This window comes from Leptodactylus fuscus, chromosome 2 (assembly GCF_031893055.1).
Source record: "Leptodactylus fuscus isolate aLepFus1 chromosome 2, aLepFus1.hap2, whole genome shotgun sequence".
NCBI classification, from domain to species: Eukaryota; Metazoa; Chordata; class Amphibia; order Anura; family Leptodactylidae; genus Leptodactylus; species Leptodactylus fuscus.
This window is the reverse complement of record NC_134266.1, coordinates 131,023,503-131,040,666: the sequence shown is the minus strand read 5'-3', so window position 1 is coordinate 131,040,666 and position 17,164 is coordinate 131,023,503. Positions and strand designations below refer to the sequence as shown.

The 17,164-nt window shown below is 41.9% G+C and overlaps 1 protein-coding gene across 1 annotated transcript in view; it reads right to left on the bottom strand.

Moving 5' to 3' along the window:
- The window catches only part of CYP4F22 (cytochrome P450 family 4 subfamily F member 22), a 36,251-nt gene extending 20,166 nt beyond the window's left edge, over positions 1-16,085 (bottom strand). The window contains exons 1-3 of the mRNA XM_075264624.1: positions 16,021-16,085; positions 5,937-6,163; positions 3,436-3,580 (exon numbers count right to left, since the gene is read on the bottom strand). Coding sequence (XP_075120725.1) covers positions 3,436-3,580; positions 5,937-6,158 — 367 coding nt within the window. The 5' untranslated portion in view covers positions 6,159-6,163; positions 16,021-16,085. The remainder of the gene's footprint in view (positions 1-3,435; positions 3,581-5,936; positions 6,164-16,020) is intronic.
- Positions 16,086-17,164: the final 1,079 nt, after the last annotated feature.

Genomic DNA, 17,164 nt, shown 5'->3' with positions numbered 1-17,164 from the left:
CACGCGGCGTATACATCACGCGGCGCTTTACTCCGTGTGAACTCACCCTCAGAATACACACAGCCTGTAGACAGGTTTGGCAGAGTTTTTAGAAGAAAGTAGCCATTCTTTTCTAATTCTGAGCAGTCCCTTTAATACAAGGAAGAAATGGCTTAACTGCAACATTTTCCATGATGTAAGAAGGTCTGTATGAGCAATAACTAGCACTGATTATGTAAAAAAAAACATAAAAACATTTAGCCATTCCATCATTCATTACCTTATTCTCATCCACTAAGACATAAGATAAAAAAAATAAAATAGATCCTCAATGCTGGATTTTCAAAGAACTGTAGTAAGTTAGGCTAGGTTCACATCTGTATCAAAGGTTAGGTAGGAGTCTCCATCACAGATTCGGTCAAAAATCCTGAATGAAAAAGGGATGCAAGCTGCAGGCTGTCATCTTGCAATATAACAAGTACCTGGCACACCAATTTTAGTATTTTAGTCACTGGGATCTGTTTGGCTCCTTTGGGATCTGTCTTGTACTGAATCAGTGTCCAGCTTACTTTCTGTGTTTTTGTCACTGTGATGGATATGTGATACTAGTCTTACAGAAAAACAAAAAGAGCCAGGTAGCCAATGCATCTAAAATTTGATGCTGATGCTTAACTTTCTAGATTGCTTTCTGTTCAAGTCTATGGAATCTCAGGGATATCCATTTACTTTATTGAAAAAAAAATTTAGTCTGACTCCTGCCTATATGGTATTCTGTGCTTTCCTTGACAATACATAGATCACAAGAGGCTGATTCATCATGCCTTGTACACCACCTGACATGTCTGTTTTTTTTGTAAATACCTGCATTCACTAAGAAATAAAAAAAATTCTGAGGTAGCTGTGTTTTGCAGTTCCTCTGTTACTCCTTCTGGAAGTGTAGTAGTTAGCCATGTGGGTATTACCAGTTAGGGATAAGCCCCTGTATAGTAAAGCTAGCAGTTTATTGGACAGTAGCAGACTAGCTTCACACTTTACACAAATAAATACCAATTCCCACATCCCATAAGGGTCACATGACCCTTCAATATAAAATAAGACATGACATGGATTCAGATTATATAACCAACAAAAAAGTGTAAAAGCAAAAAAACAAAACAAAACAAAAACAACTTTGTATCCGGTTTAAAAAAACACGGTTTTGCCACAGAGAGGCGGAAGATGCTCACAGCGGTCACTTTGCAAACCCATTCAAGTGATTGGGTTTGAAAACTGAATGCCAGGTTTCCGTCAAAGTCCAGTTTCTCTCGGCAGAAGACAGAAACCTGAAAGCGGAGATCGGGCGAAGGTGTGAACCCACCCTTAGCCTTGTAAACATTAATTAATAAAATTTATTATTAATTATTTTAATAATAAAATAAAGTTATGGGGTTTGGAAGATGGGGAGTCAAAAACGAAGACTGAAAAATACCAGCGGCAGGAGCCTCGGCGCTTGCCTGGTTTGTCGACGCTGGCACTGTTTCCACTTCACATACCGTACAACCAGTATAAGCCATCTTGTATACATCTTCATTATAAAACGGTTAGCAGAATAAAAAAAAGGGTTGGCCACTTTCACACCAATATAATAAAAAGTTATACAATTTATCCAATAAGTTATACAAGTTTTCCAATACACTTTCTGTATCAATTCCTCACAGTTTTCTAGATCTCCATTTGCTGTCATTCATTCTACTTACCTCTAGTGGATAAAATTCTGACCATGGTCATGTGATTTAAGGTCCATGGTCACGTCATATACACAGGTGCACAGCTTGTTACCGGGCAGATGTCTTATTACTATAATGAGCTGTGACTATAACAGCTGTGCACCTGTGTCTATCACATGACCATGGTAAGAATTTCATCCACTAGAGCAGGGGTCCTCAAACTACAGCCCGCGGGCTACATGCGGCCTGCCGAGGACATTTGTTCGGCCCACCGCACGTAGCCCGCGCGCCGTCGTCTGGATTGTTCACTAATGGGGAATCCAGGATTCCCCGTTAGTGAGTGGATCGCTGCCTTCATTTGTATGTGCAAATGCACATACAACTGAAAGCTGTCAGTGTAGGCCGCGGTCGCGCGGCCTACAATGACGGCAGAGAGTGTCCTCTGTCCTTACGCAGGCGCAATGACGTTAGTCATTACGCCTGCAGTCTGAAGGAGGACGCATGGGCGGCTCTTCGTGGGTAAGTTTGATAGAGTGAGTGTGTTTGTAAGGCAGGGGGTACATATGTACTGGGGAGCATATGATAAAGTTTGGGGGGGAAGCGTACTGAGGACCATATAACACAGTGGGGGTGTACTGAGGACCATATCATAAAGTGTGGGGGCGTGCTGTGGAGCATATAATACAGTGGGGTGGGGGCGTACTGAGAAGCATATAATAGTGTGGGGGGGCATACTGAGAAGCATATAATACAGTGGGGTGGGGGGTGTACTGAGGAGCATATAATACAGTGGGGTGAGGGCGTACTGAGGAGCAAATAATAGCATGTGGGGGGCATACTGTGGAGCAAATAATACAATGGGGGGTGTACTGAGGAGCATATAATAGTGTGGGTGTGGGGTGTACTAAGGAGCATATAATACAGAGGGGTGGGCAAATAATACAGTAGGGGCGTACTGAAGAGCATATAATAGTGAGTGGGGGGGCATACTGAGGAGTATATAATACAGTGGGGTGTTGGGCGTACTGTGGAGCAAATAATACAGTGGGGGTGTACTGAGGAACATATAATAGCGTGTGGGGGGGCATACTGAGGAGCATATAATACCGTGTGGGGGTGTACTGAAGAGCAGATTATACTGTGTTTGGGGGCGTACTAAGGAGCAGATTATACTGTGTGGGGGGCGTACTAAGGAGCAGATAATACTGTGTGTGTGTGGGGGTCGTACTGAGGGGCATATAATATTGTGAGTGAGGGGGCGTACTGAGCAGCATATAATACTGTGTGTGTGTGGGGGGGCATACTGTGGAGCGTATAATACTGTGGGGGAGCTACTGTGGAGCATATAATCTTAAATTTTTTTAAACTAGATTTCGGCCCTCCAGTGGTTTGAGGGACAGTGAACTGGCCCCCTGTTTGTAAAGTTTGAGGACCCCTGCTCTAGAGGTAAGCAAAATGAATGACAGCAGGCAGAGATCTAGAAAACTTTGAGGAATTGATACAGAAAGTATAACGGAAAACTGTACAACTTTTTATGATACAGTCAATAAAATTTGTCTCTCAATATTGATCTGAAAGTGGATATCCCCTTTAAGCTCAGTATATCAAATATTAATTTTATTGATTTATGATTGGCAAATTTTTCCTTACTTACTAAAACATTATTAATGTAATTAGGAGAACAACACTGTTTAAACCATTAGCTACTGAAGAAGACTGGATGTTTCTAGGAAGAACCCAAATACAATACCTGAAGCAGCAACAACAGGTTTGAGAGAATCCGGATGAATGAGTGATATTAAAGGGATGGTTGGTCCCATCCAGGTCTTGAGATAGTGAGTAAAAGTGCCGACCCGCTTGCTTACTTCCTGGAGTCCTTCTTCATTTGGAAGAAACTACAAGCAATGATAGGCATAATGCAAGGTTACACTGAAGCAACAAGCAGGAAGAAGTTAGGACAGAAAGATATTAAAAGTGACAAACTACAAATTTGTAGCTCCTGAGCAAGAACAGTCTATTGGACACTGTATTATAGCATTCCCTGTCATGTCGCAGGTTCTTTCTTATTGTAGTTCAATTGACCAATTGTCAAGACCAAACACAATTTTCTGAAGTATTTAATATGGCTGACTAGGTTTGCAAAAACTACTGATTGAACAAGTAAAATATTTTGTAGAGTATCAGAAAATATCCGTATATGAGCACATATGAGCTATTATTTTGGGAGAAATGCTGTATTAGTAAAGATGGGTGAACCCCTCAGGATTCATTTTGGGTATGACCGGTTCAAGTCCCATTCCTGTCAGTGTTCCCAGTATCATCTACTTGCAGTGGATATTTTAGTTCATGCAAGATGAATCCCAAGTCATTAAAAACTGTACAATTTGGAATACTCGGGCCAATCCAGTTCATTACAAAATGTTTTGCTCACCTCTAATTATTAGTACATTTATGCAGCACAAACATATAGTTAATAAGGCTTGTATATTGCGCTTACTGTCTTATTGAGGGTCAGTGCACGCTGAGTTTTTTAGCACTGATTTTGACGCTGAATCTGTCTCAAAATTAGCCTCCAAAAAAGCCTCCCAAAAGAGTTCTATTGGGAGGCTTTTTTAGAGGCTGATTTTGAGGCGGATTCAGCGTCAAAATCAGTGCCAAAAAACTCAGAGTGCACTGACCCTAAGGGCTCCTTCACACGGCGTAAGCGCGCCGCTCATTTAGACCCGTACACGTGAGCGCTTCAAAACACATCCCATTCACTTCAATGGGAGCACGTGTAAAGCCGGCTTTACGTGTGCTCCCATTGAAGTGAATGGGATGTGTTTTGAAGCGCTCGCGTGTACGGGTCTAAATGAGCGGCGTGCTTACGGTACGCTGTGTGAAAGGGCCCTAAGAGAAGCACACTGCTGTTTTAGAGAGGAGTGTTAATAGAAAGTAGAACAGCAATTTCAGCATTAGGCAAATGCTTTTTACATGCAGAATAACCCCAAAACATTTAAAATAGGAGGTATGTAGTCATGGGTACCACAACATATGTGTAATGCCTAAAGGACTTGTATGAATACATGGATATTCTGAGCACTAACAGGTTTGTAATTCATAGGGGAATATTAGGCACGGTTCTCATTTGTTTGGGGACCCCCGAATGGAAACCTAATCTGCATAAAAAAGCGGTTACCTAAAGAAACACACGGACCCCATAGACTATAATAGTGTCCGTATGGTTTCGCACGAAAAATGCAGAGAGAAAAGTGCTGCTTGCATGCGGATAGGAGTCACAAATAGTATATATGCTCAAGAAATCACAGATCAAAACTAGATGACTGAATGTACAAAATACCCTTTCTCTGTGATATCATCTATAGGAGACAGGGTTAAAACAAAAACGACATACTTTTTTTTTTTTTCTAACAGTTAGTAGCGCACTATGCCAGTAAACCAGATGTTTTCAATTTGGTGGCCACTAGCTTATTACAGTTAAAAAAGCATACTGTTCTTATCTGGAAAAGCAGCACTAGAAGTTACCGTAAGTTTGGACTGACTGCATTTTAAAAGCACTGGTTCATTTCATTGCTGCCATACTGAGTGCAGACAGGTCATCCATTTTATTCTATTCTATTCTATTATCGCTAGGTTTAATATTACAGAAAAAAGTTCTTTGATGGCCTGTGGTACATGTCAGGCTTGTCACTCCCTGCTATGTATGCAAATTTACCAAAGGTGGTAGCAGAAACTAACACTGGTATTTCTAAACTTGACAAAGTTCACAGCAGGTAAGGTATTTGTTACACAATTACAATCACCATTCAGAACTGCATGTAAGAAAACATGATGCAAAATCATTAGTATACACATTGTGAGCACATTACACATTAGAATAGATAAATCCTTAATTTACAACAACAAAGTTATAATACAATAAACCTTGTAATGAATTCCTGACTTATCAGTCACATTTGCCCCAGTGAATCTATGAAGAAGCTATAAATTGTGCTGAGATGTCGCCCTTAGATAATCACCAATACGCCTTTTTATTGTGGTCAGTACGGGAAATTATGTTTTACTGTATCTGGTGCTAAATCATGCTGACAACCACAAGAGAAGCCAATTTACACACACACACACACACACACACACACACACACACACACACACACACACACACACACACACACACACACACACTATATATATAGGTTTACTTTACTGCAGTTGTCTTCTTAGTTATACCTTTTTACCCTATTAGCTTACCATTCCCAAGTGTCCAAAAATCCAGCTGCGCCTTGGAGGCTCTGGAAAACATCGAAGTCTTCTGGCATTTGTTGCATATGCCTGGATGTAGAGCGCCATCTTCAGGAGAGCACGGACAATGACGCTGGCAAAGAGCACAAGTAAAGCAGTGACTGTATAAACTCTGAAGGGTGTGCGCTCCAAATGTAGCATATCTAGCAGGTGGTCCACTATGGGCAGCATCCTGACTGAAACAAAACAACAAATAAGTAACCATATTGAAAAAAAAACTGCCATAAACAACTAACAGCTGTACAACTAGATGGAACAACAATTTCAATTAGATGCCTAGAATGTATACTGTTCATGGTTATGATGTCAATTTGTGCAACATAACAGCTTTCGCTTTCAGCTTTTCCATTATGTGGAAGAGTTATCGGTGCCATTACCAAGAGCTCTTCATTGTCAGTCTAACTATGAACGCCCCTCCTGACAGTACTGTGTACAGCAGGCATGTCAAACTCAGGGTACCCCGAGGGCCACATGAGTAACAAGAGGTTGTTGCGAGGGCCGCACACAGCAGCTAATGGCTAGGGCCTAGGGGACTGATCACTAATACCATGCATTGCAAAAATCCGGCATTTCTATTGCAGGCTACATAGAGTAGCCTACAATAGAAAGTATAGAATGACAGGCTGGAGCCTCACAAGGCTCCCGGCTGCCATAAAAATGCACGCAGGCTCCGAATCTTGCTCCGGGTGCCTGCAATTGCCGGTAAAATGGCACCTCAGTTAAAACTGGGAGACACCATTATTGTGTTGGAGTGCTGGGGAAGGGTTGGAGTGCTGGGGAAGGGGGGGCTGGGGGAGGGGGGCTTCTGGATGTTTGGCCCTTCCTTGGGCGTGAGGACTTGCAATTCTTGCACTTGGGGGTTAATAGGAGCACTACAGACTGTAATGCTCCAATTAACCCCCAAGTGAAAGAATTACAAGGTGGGTGGGAAAAAAAACAGTCCTCAAGCCCAAGGAAGGGCCAGACAGACATCAAAAAGCCCAACCCCCCACCAGGGGGCGGGGCGGAGGGTGGAGGGGGCGGAGTGGAGGGAGGAGGGGGCGGAGCGGAGCAGGCAGAGAGCAGGCAGGGAGACCTGCTCTCTGCGAAGGGTGAGGGGCGGCCGCTGGAGCAGCGCTGTGACCAGCAGGGCCGCCCCAATCCACCGCTCACTTTCCTTGTACATCTGCGGCCTGCACAAAAGTCTCAAACTTTGTCTCTAAAGTTTAGGGACAAAGTTTGAGACTTTTGCGGGCCGCATGTTTGACATGCCTGGTGTACAGTGCTATACTGTTAGGGGGCTTCCTTACCGCCCAGCCATGACATCAACGCTGGGTGGTAAAGAACGCCCCCTCACAGTATAGCGCTACATACAATACTGTCAGGAGGGGCATTCCCAGTTAGACTGTCAGAAACGCCCTTCTGACAGTGAAGAGCTCTAGGTAACGCACCAATATCTCTTCCACCGGGCCACATAACCGGAAAGCTGAACCACTTTCTAGAAGTATATAAAACCGCATGTGACCGAGGACATGAAAGGTCCTCTTTAAGGGGTGTTAAGGAACAACCTTTCTAACTTTAAAAATTGCTTCATATTTCAATACGGTTTCTAGTTCCTAAAAACATTCTTCTTACAGATTACTGATAGTTAAGTAATACTGATGTTATTCCAGTTATTCTTCCTCTTTGTGGTTAAAATTACCAAACAAACGACTGCTCATGAAATGTCTAGCCAGCCCTCCCACCATTGGCTAAAGTCATTGCTATATGAATATAACAGTGGTATGTGGAGATCTAATGTTTTTGTAGGTATGCATCATACCGGTTTTGGTTCTTAAAATTAAAATAAAAAAAACATAGATCAGCTCTATTAGCCAAGAAAGACATCAAAATTTTTTAGAGATGAGCGAACACTGTTCGGATCAGCCGATCCGAACAGCACGCTCCCATAGAAATGAATGCAAGCACCTGTGACACCGGCCGGCCGCCGGCAAAGTCAGCATCGCAGGTGCTTCCATTCGCTCATCTCTAATCAAAATGGGTTTTACAATAATAGAGAAAATCCAATAAAGATGTCCCCTACTCAAAAATTATAAAGCTGGTAGCATACTCACTTCTAAAGGATTTTAAATTCCCCAGACTAAACTACACGCACCGCACCCGGATTATAACTACAGTTATATTCACTACAATATTCTACAGTATTTAATATTTCCCCACACTCAAGTATGTGCACCCTGTTCACATTATAACTGTTCAGAGCAGTAAAGTGGTGTCACATGACAGACGGCAACCATGATAACATTTTTTCTCATAATGACACCAATCACTGCTGAAGTTACATCACGTGATGTCACTATGGACACCACATAATCATCATGTAATGATGTCATAACTTTGAAAAGCGAATATATTACAAATAGATTATAATAGCATTTACAGTTTTATGCTCTATATTGTCATGTATGTGAACATTTTAACATCAAAGCAAAAAATATTCTTTGAGTATCCTTTTTGAAGACTTTTCACTCAACTTTTAGGCTGGGGCCCCACGGGATGGAAATGCCGCGATTGGCAGGAAAATTGCGGTGTTTTACAGTACGGGCAAAGTGGATGGGATTCTAGCAAATCCCATGCCTAATTTGCGGTTTTGGAAATCACAGCATGTCAATTATACCTACGGAAACACCAGCGGTTTCTTCATAGGTATAAATGAAACAGAAAGTCCGCAGAGGAAACATCTGCATATTTTCTGTTTAAAGTGCAGCAGGAAGAACTGCGATGTGTTTCAGTCGCGGTTTTTACTGCAGCGCTTTATTGCTGCGGCACATCCCATGGGGCCTTAGACTTAAACATAGCTGCAAGGGTTTACAGTATATTTCACTCACCCACCCACAAGACAATGAAACTCTTACATTGTAGGCTGCTGCATACCATGATGTTAGGTTCAAACTGAAGTCTGTCTGCCATGCAGTAACCAATTTGTATTGTGTCTTTCTCTGTGTACGTGATGTTGGCATCTAACTTTGGGTGAACAGTTTAAGGAAGGCCCATTTCGGTTCCACCATGTCTGTGCCCCACTACACAAAGAAAGGTCCATAAAGGCATGATTGGGGAAGTTTGGGGTTGAAGAATTTGATTGTCCTACACAGAGCCCTAATCTTAAAACCATCAATCACCTTTGCTAGCTTAACTCACTTGTGGCTCCGAGCCTGATATCTTTGTATCTAGACATCTTAACAACTCTACACAAGCAACTTTTACCTTCCTCAATCATAAATATTGTGCTGGTTTTTCTGAGAAAGGATATTACACAACATGTCTTGCATCAGGATGATGTAATATGTATAAATATATTTTAACCAGCACATATTACAGAGACACAAAAGTTGCAAGGCAGATTCCTGACAAGGGGCATTTAATATTTTTATATGCTAGTTGAAAAGCTAATGGCCATTTAATTTAATACATGATTGTAAGAAATATACATTACTAACAGGAGGACCCAGCTTCGCATGGGTATATTTCATTTTTTGTTTGTGTAGACCTATAAGAATTGTCCAGTTTTGCACTTGAGTATTTTGTATATTGTTTGTCTATGTGTCTTTGCCCGCAACTTCGTCTTCATCTTTTTTTTGTAAAAACCGCTTCAAAAAGGCGGTTTTCTCCTCCCATAAAGTGAATGGGCTGCAAAAAACGTGTCACATTTTTTTCCCGCACGTTTTTTTGCAAATGCGCGTTTTTCGCCTCCCATTCACTACTATTGCTTTCTTCAGGTGGAAAACGCCTGAAGAAAAGTCATGTCGCTTCTTTTTTTTTGCTAGCAGAAAAAAAAAAAACTAGTAGTCTACATAGACCACCATTGTATGGAGGCTGATTTTGAGGCGAAATCCGCCATCAAAATCAGCCTCTTTGCCCCTGTGTGAACTAGCCCTTAAAGAGTCCAAAAGTGGTGGCAGCGCTAGCCGCCAATTAGGACAAGACTAAATAGTCTAGATGCCATTTGCAAATTCTTAGTCACATTGGCAAATGTTTTGGTCTATCATGACATATCAGGATATTGTGTTGTGATTTTATTAAAATTTCGCCATTTTCCTTCCCGATCCCCTCTGATAAGGGCTGTCTAAGACTGACAATTAACATTAGATAGCAGAAGTCTGATATTCAGGACTCCTTGCTGATCAGCTGTTTTAGCAGTGTGTACAGAGTCAGAAGCAGAGGCCTTCAAAACAGGGCAGTGGCCTAGCATTGCTACTGCAGCTCCCATTCATCTGATTCGAAGCTAAGCTGCAATGGCACAGCTGAGCACTGCAAACTGTTCTAAAAACAGGTAATGGGGCAGGGAATGTGTCCCCCACTGATTTTAAAGTAATGACCTATCCTAAGGATAGATCATTATTATCAGTCTCAGATAAAAATGTCAAGTTTCTGCTAGCCACTTACAGCTACTTCTTCCAAAAACATGACAAGGGCCATGCCTAGTCGTTCTCTTTTTAAAGACAGGAGACAAAAGTGGATTAAATCGGCCACAGCAGCCACTTTATTAAAATAAATTTAACAAAATAAACTTTATAACATAAAATTGCCAACCTAAACCAACCTATAACATTCTCACAGATGCCACATGCGTCTATCCCCTTAACCAGATACCCTGTAAACCTAATTGACGAAGGAGGTCCTCGAAGCCTAAAATTCCTTGTGGTCCCAATGACCAACATCAAATTCCATAGCACCAGTGAGTATTACCCCCAGCCGTTCCACTAGCTCGGGGGCACTATTTGATATCTCTTTGATGCTGAGCCTCCAACTAATTCCACAATCTGTCTCAATTTCCTAATGGCTATAGGGAGTCCATCCCCTCCCACGGGGCCCCCCCCCATCCCAACCATTTACCACACACTGCCAACTTCGAGGAACCCCCCTCCCCCCCCCGCCTAGCCACTGTGACAATATTCCCTGCATAAATTCCTTTATAAAATTTTTGGGGAGGGTGGGTGGGGGCTGTCGCTCTCTCCCTGTCTCTCTCCTGACTGGCGAGCACTTTCCCGCTCTTCCTTTTTATACTCCCCCTCTTTAGTCCCCCTCCCCTTTTCTTTCTCCTGTAACGGCTGTAGCTCTTAACCCTTTCATCTCCTGTTCACTACAGTCAGCCCTGTCATGAGACCTACCTCCTATGGCAGGGCCTCGTAGTCCGGCCTTTCTTTACAATCAGCTCATTCCTGTCATCCTCTTAATAGATGACAGGAATATCGCTTTGTTTTTTAATTAGGGGGAATGTTGCTAGATCGTTCACCATCACAATCTGTGGCGGAACCAGACATCAAAATGTTCAGTACCTTTATAATGCCGCTCATAGTATGCAAACTGAAATTATAGGGCTGCCCATTATTGAATAAATATGCCAATACACACATCGTGGGAAAAATATGCCAAGCAGACACACTGCGGACACACATTTCCAAAACTGTTGTGATTTTGGAAATCACAGCATGTCAATTATACCTATGGAAACGCCAGAGATTTCCCTATAGGTATAAATGAAGCAGAAAGGCCGCAGAGTTTTCTGTGGAAAGCGCTGCTGCTCGCTACATGAGACCTTCTCCTAAAACGGGGTTGCTAATCCCTTTATCAATGATATACCTGATATGAGAGCGAAAGTTAGCTTAAAAGCATATCTAAACGTTCAAACAGCTTTTAATGTTCAGTCAATATTTGTATTAATAATACATTTTGTAATATAGTTTATAAATTTATTTTGGTTCCTTTCCGCAAAAATACATTTAATTATTCTTTTCATTGCTTCTCTATTGAGAGCTATACAGTACACTACTCACTACTGGACTATAGAGGTGTACAGGCTCTTGTGTAATGTAGGGAAACTGACGAAAAAGATAATCAGTAGAGATGAGCGAGTACTGTTTGGATCAGTCGATCCGAACAGCACGCTCGCATAGAAATGAATGGACGTAGCCGGCACGCGGGGGGGTTAAGTGGCCGGCCGCCGTCAAAGCGGAAGTACCAGGTGCATCCATTTATTTCTATGGAGCGTGCTGTTCGGATCGGCTGATCCGAACAGTACTCGCTCATCTCTAATAATCAGCTTTCATACATTCCCAAGATCACAGTTCTAGTTGTGAAATTTCCAGAGGTATATCCAGTTGAACAGATAGTTGGGATTGGAATATTTATAAGCAGCTGCAGATGTTCCCAATTCCAACTGTGTTTTCATCTGGTGATATGTCTGGAATAGGTTGAAGAGCTTAATGGGCCTGTACACACCCGTACTGTAGTGAGAAGCCATGTATGGAGTTAAGCTATCAACAGAGGAAAAATGAGAAAATTAAAACAAAAATAAAATGCAGGATTTCAAAAAAAGTTAAAATTTGTTCATTTTTATTTACAAAATGTATTAAATACTACCAGGAGTTGTTGATAAGTTTTAGTAACACTTATGCTCTATTTTCCCCATAGAAGTACAACTAACTATGAATACCACATTAGAAAACCTAGATGAAATAAGATAACAGATGTGGAAATCCTTCACCTTTCAACGACAGGCAATAACATTACTTTATTGAGGACAGTAACATAGAACTCACCTTTGATTCTTATCTAGGCAAACAGGGCTCTTACACACAGCTCTATTACAGTTTCATTACTAGTGTACCTCTATATACTTCCAATTTCATGTAAGACATATGCAGATTTTATTCCAGTCAGAGTACATATGAATCTGACAAGAAAATAAAATATTAAAAGGCTGTAGTTATACACAGCAGATCTCTGTACTGTTACCGAATTACACAAAACGTGGAAAAGATGGCATGTAGGCTCACAACTGCATTCATGACTTTGAATACAATAGGATCTATGTCACTGAAGTCAAAAACAACACAAAATTGGTAATGGCACTGCACCCTTAACCCCTTCCCGCCGACGGCATAGTTTGATTTTTGTTTTTCTTTTTGGACTCCCCTCCTTCCAAACCCCATAACTTTTTATTTCTCCGCTCTCAGAGGCATATGAGGTCTTAATCTTTGCGGGACAAATTTTTCTTCATGATGCCGTCAATTTCTGTACAATGTACTAGGAAGCTGGAAAAAAATTCAGAATGGGGGGGTTGAAGAAAAAATGCATTTGTGCGATTTTCTTATGGGCTTCATTTTTATGGCGTTCACTGTGCAGCCAAAATGACATGTCCTCTGTTTTGTGTTTCGTTACGATTCCAAGGAATACCAAATTTATATGGTTTTATTTATATTATTATTATAATTATAATATTTATTATTATTATATTATTATATTATTATATATTTATATATATTTATATATACCCCTTAACAAAAATCCAAAACTGTGCCAAAATTTTTTTTTCTAAAAGTTGCCATATTCTAACACTCGCAACTTTTTTATACTTCCGTGTATGGGGATGTATAGGGTGTCTTTTTTTTGCGGGGCCGGGTGTACTTTTTAGTTATACTATTTTGGGGAATTGCTATTGCTTTGATCATTTTTTATTCAAATTTTTATCAGAGGCAAAACAGTGAAAAGCGGTTTGGCACTTTTGACTTTTTTTCCCACTACGGTGTTTACCGTACAGGAAAAATATTTTTATAGATTTGTAGAGCAGGCGATTTTGGACACAGGGATACCTAACATGTATGTGTTTCACTGTATTTAAGTACTTTTATATGTGTTCTAGGGAAAGGGGGTTGAGTTGAATTTTTAATACTTTTTAATTATTTTTATTTATTTATTTAATTGCATTTATTAGCCCCCTAGGGGTCTTGAACCCCAGGGGTCTGATCACTAATGCAATGCATTACAATGTTAATACATTGTAATACATTGCAAAAAATTCTCATTTCTTTTGCAGGCTGCATAGAGCAGCCTGCAAAAGAAAATCATTGCGGACTGGCCAGGGAGCCTTTACAAGGCTCCCAGCTCTCATGCCAACGTGACGTTGGCCCTGGAGCATGCTCCAGGCGCCAGCGATCACCGGCAAAATGGCGGCGCCCATGCGGCGCCGGGAAAATGTCACCTCAGTCAGCGCCGGAGGGGCTTAATGCCTCCGATCAGTGCGGGCACTGACCTGGGGCATCAGCGCTGGGTGTCTACTGTGTAAAACAGTAGACACCCGGCAGCTATGGTGGCTGCCCCCGAGCGGCCGCCATAGTTAAACACCTGGCGTCCGCTGTAGTATTACGGCGGATGTCGAGAAGGGGTTAAAGGGATTCTATCAAGCTTTTATTTGAATAGCCTTTAGACACGCTATTCCACACATACCTTTAATTTGTTAATCCTCTCAGCCGTTTTTTAATTAGCCCGCTTTTGTTGATATGCTAATTAGCCTCGGGTGCACTGTGGAAGTTCACTGAGCACTGTGTGATATGTGTACACAGGGAGAGATGAGAGCCGGGAGAAAATATCTAGAAAAGGAGTGCTGGTAAGCCTGGGTTTCCAACCACACAGTTTCGTGTGCTGTTGCTGGAATGTGGAAAACCAGCCTAAGAGTGATAATAAAATAATTGACTAAACTAAACTAGACTAAAAAATTGGTGTATATACACATCAGCTTTGATATTATGGATAGGGGTGTAGCTTGGGGCGGTGCAGAGGGAGCAGTCGCACCAGGGCCCAGAAACCTTAGGGGGCCCATAAGCACTGACATCAGTATTGAGATTGCAGCTTCCATCTGGCCCATAAACTAAGGAGAACCACAGATTACCCTAACTCAGTGATGGAGTACCTTTTAGAGACAGAGTGCCCAAACTGCAATCCAAAACCCACCTAATCATCGCAAACTGCAATTTAACCATAAAACTGTGTGGATCCACAATTGAAGATAGTTGTGGACCCACAAATTACAGTTTTGTGAATGGGGTTTTACAGATCTTGTACTGAAAGGTAAACGTTTCTGCATTTGGTACTTTTGAACAATTAATGTTCACTATTTACATCACACAGAATTTGTTTAATAGTGACCATGCAATTTTATTATAGCCTGTACTAATATCACATATCACATCTGCTATAAAACAGATACTGTGTGATATAAATAGTGAAGGAGCCCCTAACACAGAACACAGTACAATCTGCCCTACAGTGGCCCTCAGACCGTATTATATGCTCCCTTGGCCCCCAGACAGTATTATATGTTCCACAGTGGCCCCAGACACTATTATATGCTCCACAGTAGGCCCCCACACAGTATTATATGCTTCAAGTTGGCCCAGACAGTTTTATATGCTCCACAGTAGGCCCCCCCATGGTATTATACGCTCCACAGTAGGCCCCCTACATGGTATTATATGCTTCACAGTAGTCCCCCACATAGTATTATATATTCCACAGTATGCCTTCCCACAAAGTATTATATGCTCCACAGTACTCCCCCCCACAGTATTATGATCCACAGTAGTCCCCCACACAGTATTATATATTCCACAGTACGCCTTCCCACAAAGTATTATATGCTCCACAGTACTCCCCCCCCACAGTATTATGATCCACAGTATGCCCCCCACGCAGTATTATACGCTCCATAGTAGCCCCCACAGAGTATTATACACTCCACAGTAGCCCCCCCACGGTATTCCAGATTCCCCGTTAGTGATCTATCTGGGTGACAGTAGGCGTGCCAGCAGAGAGGGCTCTGCGTTCCCTCTCTGGCATGCATGCCATAGGTTTGCCATCACAGGCCTAACCACACTAAGGTTGATTAAACTCCTTAACACCCTTATCATCACTATTAGGAATTTGCTGGAGGGATGAGCTAGGGGGACAAAAGTTTGTACTGGGGCCCACAAGACTTTCACACCATATTAATAAGAAAAAGGGTGCAGAATGATACATTTGGAACTACTTTCACTCATGTTCAGGCATCCTGCCACCCTATGAATAAATGAATGACAGGCGAAATTACATTCAAAAGCCAGGAGGGGACAGTTAGCAAACATAGATAACATACTAGGACAGCAGCTCATATGCACAATGCAATAATACATATATATTTGAGACATGTTATTTAAAACCAGAGCGATGGCGACTTTACCTGTCACCGGGTAGGATTCCAGGAAATATTGCAGTCTAAACTTCAGCAATAAGTTATCTACAGCCTTACACTTCCTGGCCTCACTGGGCTCACTTTCTGGGCATGCTCATATCACCATTACAGCAAGTGTTTTATAACTCTTCACTGGATTATGTCGCCACCAAGTGGTTATCTGCTGGCACTCCATGTCGACTCAAAATTGGAAAAATCAATGATAGGAAATATTTAGCCAGTAAAACAGGACCTACTGTACTAGTTTACTTACTGTATTTTAGTCTGTTCTTCAGCTTAATTTTACCAGATGGAGACCACAAATCCACAATAGAAACACAACTATTTATTTCTTCTGTATAATGTCAATATACACTCACCAGCCACTTTATTAGGTACACCATGCTAGTAACGGGTTGGACCCCCTTTTGCCTTCAGAACTGCCTCAATTCTTCATGGCATAGATTCAACAAGGTGCTGGAAGCATTCCTCAGAGATTTTGGTCCATATTGACATGATGGCATCACACAGTTGCCGCAGATTTGTCGGCTGCACATCCATGATGCGAATCTCCCGTTCCACCACATCCCAAAGATGCTCTATTGGATTGAGATCTGGTGACTGTGGAGGCCATTGGAGTACAGTGAACTCATTGTCATGTTCAAGAAACCAGTCTGAGATGATTCCAGCTTTATGACATGGCGCATTATCCTGCTGAAAGTAGCCATCAGATGTTGGGTACATTGTGGTCATAAAGGGATGGACATGGTCAGCAACAATACTCAGGTAGGCTTTGGCGTTGCAACGATGCTCAATTGGTACCAAGGGGCCCAAAGAGTGCCAAGAAAATATTCCCCACACCATGACACCACCACCACCAGCCTGAACCGTTGATACAAGGCAGGATGGATCCATGCTTTCATGTTGTTGACGCCAAATTCTGACCCTACCATCCGAATGTCGCAGCATAAATCGAGACTCATCAGACCAGGCAATGTTTTTCCAATCTTCAATTGTCCAATTTTGATGAGCTTGTGCAAATTGTAGCCTCAGTTTCCTGTTCTTAGCTGAAAGGAGTGGCACCCGGTGTGGTCTTCTGCTGCTGTAGCCCATCTGCTTCAAAGTTCGACGTACTGTGCGTTCAGAGATGCTC